At 47.6% G+C, this 10,231-nt stretch overlaps 1 protein-coding gene and 1 pseudogene across 1 annotated transcript; both read left to right on the top strand.

Annotated features, from left to right (window-relative positions):
- Positions 1-216: 216 nt before the first annotated feature.
- LOC122149386 (inositol 1,4,5-trisphosphate receptor-interacting protein-like 1) lies at positions 217-1,779 on the top strand. The gene has a single exon (XM_042779184.1). It carries the CDS (start codon positions 217-219, stop codon positions 1,777-1,779), a length of 1,563 nt encoding a protein of 520 aa, XP_042635118.1.
- A 5,769-nt stretch (positions 1,780-7,548) lies between these two features.
- Positions 7,549-9,109, top strand: LOC122149385 (annotated as a pseudogene).
- Positions 9,110-10,231: the final 1,122 nt, after the last annotated feature.

The raw sequence follows: 10,231 nt of genomic DNA, 5'->3' as shown, positions 1-10,231 counted from the left end.
CATGACTTCAAGAAAGATGAAGGATGGAATGATGGGAATGTGCCAGGAGACAATACTGAAGGAAATGAAGACAAACCTGGCAATGTTGCTGGAAATACAGACGGGTTAGATGAAGGAAATGAAGGAGTAAACAAGGATGTGCAGGTGGAGCAAGACAAGGATGCTGGAAAGGAAGAAGAAGGAGATGGAAATGAAGAAAAATCCTATGGTGTACATATGAAGGCAAGTAACAGTGATAATGTTAATGAAGGTGAAGACAATGTAGACGGAAAGGAAGAACACAGAGATGTGAAGGAGCAGGAAAGCAGTGATGCCAGTGAACAAAGAAACAGTGATTGGACAGGACAGGAAGATAGCAGCAGTCATGGGCATGAAGTAGATCATAGTGGTGTTGCTGCAGCTGAGAAAGAAAATAAGGAAGTTACAAAAGAGGTTGAGAGCGATAGAAACAAGGATCGTGTGAACGTGGAGGGAAACAAGAATGAAGATAAAGAAGAAGACGAAGAAGATAACGTGGCTGCCAGAGAAAATGAAGGCAGTGATGGTGGCAAGGAAGAAAGCACCAGTGGTGGAATTCAAGACAGAGAAGGCACCCGAGATGCAGGGAATAAGCAAGGCATCCTTTTATTTGATCGCATAGAGTGGCCTGTGGAGGACCTGGAGAGAGGTTGCTCGGAGACAGCTGAGCTGATGGAGAGCTTCACACGTGTCTTTGTGGACAGCGTGAGCGATAGTTTCTACCCGGTGCCTCAGGAAGCCATTGGGGTGGGCAGTGCCTTTGAGGGCTGGAGTCCCGGGGATTGGGATGGCGTGTACCGTGTGCTGGTCCCGCTGAATCCCCCGCCAGGGCATTCCTTCCACCTGGAGCTGAACAGCACAGGGCAGGTGGCAGCAAGAACCTTTAATGTCCGTGTGGAGCTGGTGTGCATGTGCCAGAGGGAGCAGCTGGGGGAGAAGCTCTTGTGCTTGCTGCACCACTCACAGGAGGAACTGCAGCACAAGCAGGAGCGCAGCCTCCTAGAGACTCTCTGCACAGGCTCCTATCTGGACGTGGAGAAAACCTCCCGCTGGTTCTGTGACTTGGTGAGATGCTCGTGGCTGCACGTGCCTCAGTCGTACTCATGGCACTTGGTGTTTCAGCGCTGCAGCCGGTCCTGCCGATTTGAGCTGAGCAGAGGCCGGAAGAGCCTGATGGTGGAGATGCTCTTTGGAGTGCGCCAATGGGACTCTGATATCTTTGTGGTCAGCCAGACCACTGAGGCCCAGAAAGGCGGCTCCAGCATCTTTGTGAGCAGCCAGTCCACCGAGGCCAGATTCCCTGCAAGCACAGCGTGGGTTGAGACGTCTGCTGTGGCAGAGGTGAAGTTCTTCTGGTACATTGCAAGGCAGGTGCCATGTGAGAGCTTGCACCTGAAATGCCTGCAGGTCTTCACCCGCATCCTGAGGGGCACAGGTTTCTCCAGCTCTACCTGGAAGACCGTGGTCATGCATGTGCTGACCACTGTACCGCTGTCCCGGTGGAGCAGGAGGGAATTTGCGCGGCAGCTATGGGACATCATGGCATACCTGCGCCGGTGCCTCAAGTCAAAACGGCTGGAGCACTTTGTGCTGGGAAACAAGAGGCTTCCTGAAGTGATCAGCGTGCCACCAGCAATGCGAGGGGTTGAGCCACCAAACCTCTTTGAGCACCTGGCCCGAGATCCGGCCGCCCACAGAGAGGCAATGAAAGCTTATGGGCAGCTGCGATTTCGCCTTTGGGTGCTGCTGTCCAGCCGCTGAGAGGAGTTCTGGCACAGAGCTGCGCTGGGGGGGCTCACACCCGATGGCAGCCACGTGAACGCTGCATTTGTCACTGGCAATCCTGAACCTGCTTTCCTGCTCCTGTGGAAGGAAGATGCTGTGGCACATGGATTCCTTGTGTACACACATCTCTGCCTTGCCCTTCACCTTCCAGTTACAACAGTGCTGTTTCCTAAGTCTGTGAGGCAGAAACTGGCTCCACCTGCACATCGGCACAGAAGAGAGTGAAACTGAAGGAGATTGCTTGGAACACCTTGGAGACAGAAACCTAGCCTGTTAGGGACTTAATGTAGTTATACCGTGAGCCATAGTTTTAATGGTTTTGTAAGGATGTAGTTTGTAGTATAAGACAGAAACCTAGCCTGTTAGGGATTTCATGTAGTTATTCCAGGAGCTGTAGCTCTAATGGTTTTGTAAAGATGTAGTTTGTAGTATAAGACAGAAACCTAGCCTGTTAGGGATTTCATGTAATTATTCCGGGAGCTGTAGCTTTAATGGTTTTGTAAGGATGTGGTTTGTAGTATATGAAAGTAGAACAATAGATTTAACTCTCTTTTGCATAGGAGAATAGGTAGTCCCCATTTTCATAGTGAGACTTGTTTATTAGCATTTGTCCCAGAGGCCCTTTAGTGTTGTCAGTGTGTAACTATTTTGCAGTTACCCTTTGTTTAGGGAATCGAACTACCCTACTGTAGTTGCTTTCCTTCTTTTCAGTAATATTTCAATATCTATGTTTGAAAAGTTAATAAAAAGAGAAAAGTTTCTCAAATTGCCTGATATGTGTCATTCTTTGTATTTAACCCTCTCCATCTTATGGAATGTCCTTACTACACCCCTACCTGACATTATGACTTATTCCACGCAGAGATGTTGGATATATTAAATATGCAGTCTCTCAAGCAATCCCACAGAAATGCTTGAAGCTTGAAGTGAAAATGCCCTGAAATGCCAGAAATTTTGCAGCAGAGTACTCCTGAATGTTTTTAGGAATCTTTGGGATGTTTTCTTTACATAGTCACTTTTATAGGTTCCTGGGGAACAATTCAGTCCTGAAACATGAACAGAGAAGTCCCTCCCTGCAAAACATGTGATTTTTTTTCTCTTCTCATAATTAAAGTTTTGACATAAAATTGTGACAAGACAAAGTCCGGTTTTCTCTATTGCTGGTTATCTGTCTCCTTCTGGATAGGCCGTGCTATTCTATGAATATTACGTTTTTCACCAGGCCTAATAATATTGTATAGCAATGAGAGCCACTTTGCATGCACAGCTTTATCCATGGTGAGATGCAGCTAATCAAATACAATTTACTTCTTGCAGTACATAGTAGAGATTGGTAGTAGTTTGGAAGTATTTATTCTCTGCCTTTGTACATCTGGGGTCAAGTGGTCAATTTGAAATTCAGAATACCTTAGGAATTGTATAAATTGCTGCAGTCATGCTATAAATGCTATTCTTTATCTCAGAAGTTTGGTTGAGAATGTCTGCAATGCTCACAGAAATTTTCTCGTGTATTCTCCAACATGAGAATACACTTGCTCCTACCTAAAGAAAAGTAGTGCGGCCTTTGTTCTTTGCTGTGTATGAAAATGATACAGCCTTTAATTTCAGAGTCCTTCAAAGGTATCATTCGGTGTAACTGTTCTGGAAGTGGTTGAGACGTTCCCTTTCTGCTAGTTTAGGCGTGGTTTGTCATTAAAAAGATCTGTAACTGGTTTTAAAGGGAATTGAGTCTCAACCAAGTTGGTTCTACATTGCTGCATTCTTACACCATGCTGGAATTGAGGAATGGTAGCATGGTCACCACACATGTGACTTGATGCTAAGAAGTCTAAATATGTTTTATGAATGCAAGTACATGTTATCTGAACAGAATGACATTTTTGCTTTTGAAGGCTTTTTGCTGTGACTCTGCTGCTGGAGGTTATAAAGTAAGCCGTTCCGCTGTTGTAAGCCAAGTCCACTGAGATACTGTGCTAAATGAATAAAACCCAGTCTCTATTCCAGCTTCTAGCACTCAGCAGTGAAATATTAACCCAGAAGGGGAGTTAGCTGGATGCTTATTTAATCAACCAGGCTGGAAAAAGCTATTTAATTTTGAGGAAAACAGCAAATAGGGACCATAAAACTGAGTGCTGAGCATGTACTCAGGAAAGACCATTGCTGCAACTAACTTTGATTCTTCATCACTTTTCAGCCTGTGTTGTCATCTGCATCAGTAAGGAGTGTGCAGTGTTGTCATTTCAATATGGAGTAATCTACAGATGTTTTCTTTATGATGCAGTGAAATAAATGATTGTACAAGGCATTGGACAGGGCACATTCCCACTTGGGCATTCCAGTCATGAGGCAGCATTTTCCCTCACTGTTTAGCTGTTCTAGGTGGGTGTTTTTAATTGAGAAATACTAGAACTGTTGAACAACAGATGACAAATGTCCATTCGGAATTGTCTCTTCAGAGATCATTCCTTTCAAATAAGAAGGAAATGGGAAGTAGAGAGCAATCTCCGTCATCATCCTTCATGTATGTGGAGAATCAAATCCACATATTTTTTGCAATTGACACTCTTGCAAGGTCCATGCTTTTCATGGCTCTGAGCAGGGAAAGTGCTTTAGAGTATTTACACAAGCATATAATTTATCCTTCTTTAGATCAAGTTGCCATGGGTGAAGATGGGAAGGAATTTCCCCTCATACTCTGTATGTTAGTTACTTGTGTCCTTCAAGTGAGACCTGAGGTTTTTATAGTATCATGTTAATCATAAGCTGCTCCTAAGTGATCTTGCAGGCAATTAATAAACAGATCTCTTAAAGTGTTACTGGTTTAGAAAACAAATCCTGACATCTTTGTCTTCACAAAAAACATGTGAGAAAGGTCAGTTCTGGTGTATAGCAGTGTATTGCCCAGCACTGGATATAATTTTTCAGTTGAAGTAGGATTTTTTTCCAACATACTGCCAAATAAATTCACCTAGGGGAATAGGAGTGGCAATGCACGACAATTTGTTTTCAGATTGTACCGTAACAACACCCTGCACTGAGCCAGACAAACACACACAAACTTAAGTAGAAGTGACTGAGAAAAAAAAAAACCTTTCATAATTATAGTCCAGTTAGATTAATAAAGATAAAATATTCTTCCCAGAGTGCTGTTTATTAGCCAGCACCAGAACTTAATCTTGTCTTGCCATGGTTCATGAGAGACCTTGAAGAGAAATGTTTGGGTGAGTTTTTTTTCTCTTTATTTCATTCAAGACTTTTTCTCCAAAACAGTGGCCCTAATTTTTATCATGATCAGGATGTGCAAAAACTTTAGCAGCAAGTCTGGCTTTTATAGCAGGAATGCTACGTTGTCCATCCAGTGCCAGCCAGGAAGGTGGAAATACCCTTAATTTTATGTTCAGTTAAATACAGGATTTGCCTTTCTCTCTGATGATTTCCAAATAGTTTAGCTTGGAGAGTTTGCTTATGGAAGAACTGATTTACATGTTTATTTTCTTTTCCCCAAAGTAATGACTACCCAGCAAGACTTAACTAGCCTTGTGCTCTTTTCTATATGTTGTTTGTATCCTCATCCCAAATTATGTCCAAAGAGTATTCATTAGGCAGAACATTACAGAATTTTTATTTTACCACCCTTTAGCTTTTTTGCAGCTGTCATGGTTTAACATAACTTGATTTTATTTAAAGAGAAAATCCATCTGTGAGGACTGCTGACAGCTTCCTCCAGATCCAAGAGAGCCAATCAGCTGCTAGTTTTGAATATTGACATACAGTTAAACCACTTAAGAAAGCTAGACAAGTCACTGTGAATCACATTTCAGAATGAACAAACCCTGGGAAGGGCTCTCTTGTTTCTGGACTTTGAAGAGAGAAGTTCCCCCGTTGGCCAGGCAGGGCAGGGGAGGCCGTGGGCCCAGGTGAGGCTGGGCTGGGCCATGGCTACTGACATCTTGCCAACACTGAGCCCTGCCCCGCTGCTGGCCCAGCCGAGTTGGGGTCTGTGGGACCCCGGGAGCAGCTCCGGGCCAGGCCAGGCCAGCCCTGCTCTGCCCGGGGCCCACAGGCCAGACTGGGCCAGGCTGGGCCAGGCTTGGCCAGGCTGGGCCCCGCTGCTGCTGCAGCGCTGGCCGGGCCACGCTTCCTTCCCCACCATGGCCACTGAAAAATCCTCCACCATAAACAGCTCCGGCCACTGCCTGCCACAGATAACATGGCCATCCACAGAACTGGGCAAGATTAACTCTTTGAGTGCACAGATGATACCTGCAAACATAAATCCTCTTTTGAGTAAAAGAAAGGAAAGAGTGAAGATACCTAGAGAGATCAGCCTGAGACTTGAAGGTCAGTAAAGAAGAAATCAAGTCCCAGATGGGAGGAGAATGAGAAGATTCCTTAGTCTTGGGCTGACATTCTTTTGTAGGCCATGGTGATGGACTGTGATATGCTGAAATATCCCTGTAACTCGTTGAAAAGCTTGGGGGATGGAGTGATCACATTGTAGATTGGAGCAAAGGCATCCATGCTGAAACAAGCAGATGCTGAAGTAGTCAAGACTCCAAGAGAAGTTTGTACAGAGAGAGAGAAGAGTGATGAAGACCCTTTGTTCCTAGCAGAGAAGAAGACCTCTGTTCTCAGACATGAAGATGATCACAGCGATAGATGAAGAGGACAGTGATTTCTGAACAGCTCATCCTCAACCCCAGCAGGTGCTACTGCACCAATAGAGCCTGGACAAGCGGTGAGTGCACACGCAGAGAGGAGATGGGGCTGGAGGAGGGCTGGGGCAGCAGCGCCGGCCCCGGGCCGTGTGTTCTGCCCCTGCAGCGGGAGCGCCTTGCTCAGGGCACGGTGCTTGCTGGGCCAGCGGTGCAGGCCTTGCCGCCTGCCGGGGCCTCTCCTTCCTGCGACCACGTCCCTGCCGCTCCTACCCCCTCTGCCTGTCTGCATTGCAGCCCTGCTGAACCCCTTGTGTGTGTGTCCTCCTGCAGACCATGGCTTTACTGTCATTGCTCTTCGTGCTCGTGCAAAGCCTGATCCAGTACCCCCAACCAGCTGGGGATGGGCTGGATGAAGCCACGCACCGGCGGATGCAGGAGCATCAGGAGCTGCTGGAGCACGAGATGGCTCGGCTGCTGCAGGAGCTGGAGCAGGGGCCCCCGGAGCAGCAGGACCAGGGCTGGGGAGCCGTGCTCTTTGGTGCTCTGCAGAAGTGGCCATTCTGGGCCCTTGCTGGAGTCCTGCTCCTCTTGGGTCTGTGGTTAAGCTGCAGGAGAAGGAGCCATGACACCAGCAGCAGAGCTCCTGCAAAACCGTAGAAGACGTGAAAGGAAAAGAAACGGAAGAAGTCACTGTTGATATAAAGAAAGGTACAGAAAACATTGATGTGATTGTGGAGGCAGACAACAGCAGCAGTGGACATGACATAGAAGGAAGTCCTGTGACTGCAAATGAAGGAGAGGATGATGATGCCATTGAAGGCAACAGCAATGTGAAGGTGAAGGAAGAAACCGGTGTTAAGAGTGACAATGGCCATGACTTCAAGAAAGATGAAGGATGCAATGATGGAAATGCGCCAGGAGATAATACTGAAGGAAATGAAGATAAAAATGCAATGTTGCTGGAAATATGAAAGGCATAGATGAAGGAAATGAAGGAGAAAACAAGGATGTACAGGTGGAGCAAGACAAGGATGCTGGAAATGAAGAAGAAGGAGATGGGAATGAAGAGAAGTCCCATAGTGCAGAAATGAAGGCAGGCTACAATGATGATGTTAATGAAAGTGAAGACGATGTAGACGGAAAGGCAGATTACATAGATGTGAAGGAGCAGGAGAAAGCAGTGATGCCAGTGAACAAAAGAACAGTGGAAAGGGCAAGAAGATAGCAGCAATCATGGGAGTGAAGTAGATCATAGTGGTGTTGCTGCAACTGAGGAAGAAAATAAGGAAGTTACAAAAGAGGTTGACAGCGATAGAAACAAGGATAGTGTGAACGTGGAGGGAATCAAGAATGAAGATAGAGAAGAAAACGAAGAAGCTAACATGGTTGCCAGAGAAAAAGAAGGCAGTGATGGTGGCAAGGAAGAAAGCAGCAGTGGTGGAATTCCAGACAGAGAAGGCACCTGAGATGCTGGGAATAAGGAAGGAATCCTTTTATTTGATCGCATAGAGTGGCCTGTGGAGGACCTGGAGAGAGGTTGCTCGGAGACAGCTGAGCTGATGGAGAGCTTCACACGTGTCTTTGTGGACAGCGTGAGCAATAGTTTCTACCCGGTGCCTCAGGAAGCCATTGGGGTGGGCAGTGCCTTTGAGGGCTGGAGTCCCGGGGATTGGGATGGCGTGTACCGTGTGCTGGTCCCGCTGAATCCCCCGCCAGGGCACGCCTTCCACCTGGAGCTGAACAGCACAGGGCAGGTGGCAGCAAGGACCTTCAGTGTCCGTGTGGAGCTGGTGTGCATGTGCCAGAGGGAGCAGCTGGGGGAGAAGCTCTTGTGCTTGCTGCACCACTCACAGGAGGAACTGCAGCACAAGCAGGAGCGCAGCCTCCTAGAGACTCTCTGCACAGGCTCCTATCTGGACGTGGAGAAAACCTCCCGCTGGTTCTATGACTTGGTGAGGTGCTCGTGGCTGCACGTGCCTCAGTCGTACTCATGGCACTTGGTGTTTCAGCGCTGCAGCCGGTCCTGCCGATTTGAGCTGAGCAGAGGCCGGAAGAGCCTGATGGTGGAGATGCTCTTTGGAGTGCGCCAAGGGGACTCTGATATCTTTGTGGTCAGCCAGACCACTGAGGCCCAGAAAGGCGGCTCCAGCATCTTTGTGAGCAGCCAGTCCACCGAGGCCAGATTCCCTGCAAGCACAGCGTGGGTTGAGACGCCTGCTGTGGCAGAGGTGAAGTTCTTCTGGCACATTGCAAGGCAGGTGCCGTGTGAGAGCTTGCACCTGAAATGCCTGCAGGTCTTTACCCGCATCCTGAGGGGCACAGGTTTCTCCAGCTCTACCTGGAAGACCGTGGTCATGCACGTGCTGACCACCGTACCGCTGTCCCGGTGGAGCAGGAGGGAATTTGCGCAGCGGCTGTGGGACATCATGGCATACCTGCGCCGGTGCCTGAAGTCAAAGCGGCTGGAGCACTTTGCGCTGGGAAACAAGAGGCTTCCTGAAGTGATCAGCGTGCCACCAGCAATGCGAGGGGTTGAGCCACCAAACCTCTTTGAGCACCTGGCCCGAGATCCGGCCGCCCACAGAGAGGCGATGAAAGCTTATGGGCAGCTGCGATTTCGCCTTTGGGTGCTGCTGTCCAGCCGCTGAGAGGAGTTCCCTGCACAGAGCTGTGCTGGGAGGGCTCACACCCGATGGCAGCCACGTGAACGCTGCATTTGTCACTGGCAATCCTGAACCTGCTTTCCTGCTCCTGTGGAAGGAAGATGCTGTGGCACATGGATTCCTTGTGTACACACATCTCTGCCTTGCCCTTCACCTTCCAGTTACAACAGTGCTGTTGTGATGTTGACTCTGTCTGCAAGGCAGAAAGTGGCTCCACCTGCACATCCTCATGGAAGACACTGAACATGATGGAGGTTGCTTGGCGCACCTCGAAGACTGAAAAACCGAGCCCATTCGGGAATTCTTGTACTTATTCTGTAACCTGCACTTTTTATTGTTTTGTAAAGATGTAGTTCATCTCTGTATATAAAAGTGTAGATAATAGTTTTAACTCACTTTATTATAGAATAGGTAATTCAAGTTTTCATAGTAGGAATTGTATTCATTATCATTGTCTCAAAAGGTCCTTTAGGATTGTTAATGTAAAATTATTTTCCAGTTTCCATTAGTTTAGGCAATTGAGCTACCCTGGTACAGCTGTCCTTCAGTAATACCCCCATATATATGTGTGAAGAAATAATAAAGTAAGTTCCTCAAATTGCCTGAAATGTGTCTTTCTTTCTATTTAACCCATCATTTCTTAAAGAATGCACATCCAGTGCACATACTGAAAAATGACAAAGTGAGTCAAGCAGTGATTGTGTCCAGCAGCCACTTCTCAGTATTCCACTTCTGTAGCACTTTAAATCAGGGCTATTAATTTTGCCTCTTGAATTCAATCAGAAGTCATGATGGTCAAAAGAAAGCTGCTGTGGCCCATGTCAGAGAGTGAAGCCTGCTGTGGGGACAGGAACAAGCAGCTCCCTGTGGGGAGAGCAATTGGGAACCTCCCAAAGGAGGATTGCTGCCAACAGCAGAACGCTCTCTTCCACTCAGAGGAGGGAACTGTGCTGGCTGAGGTCACTGCCTTTTGCCTCCTTTGCTGGGTAGGCACTGCCCCCACCACACCTTGGGCCCTGCTTGTGGAAGGAGGAGAAGGCCCTTCCTGCTCCTCTCCCCCAAACACACTTATTTCCCCTCTTCTCTGCCCCAGGAGCAGAGACCTGC

Source organism: Catharus ustulatus, chromosome 4 (assembly GCF_009819885.2).
Source record: "Catharus ustulatus isolate bCatUst1 chromosome 4, bCatUst1.pri.v2, whole genome shotgun sequence".
Lineage (NCBI taxonomy): Eukaryota > Metazoa > Chordata > Aves > Passeriformes > Turdidae > Catharus > Catharus ustulatus.
Note: the sequence above shows the minus strand (reverse complement) of the source record. Positions and strands in the feature narration are given on the sequence as shown.

Bases quoted from the DNA above. Each gene is read 5' to 3' on its own strand.
- LOC122149386 (XM_042779184.1), top strand. From the start codon at position 217: ATGAAGGCAAGTAACAGTGATAATGTTAATGAAGGTGAAGACAATGTA.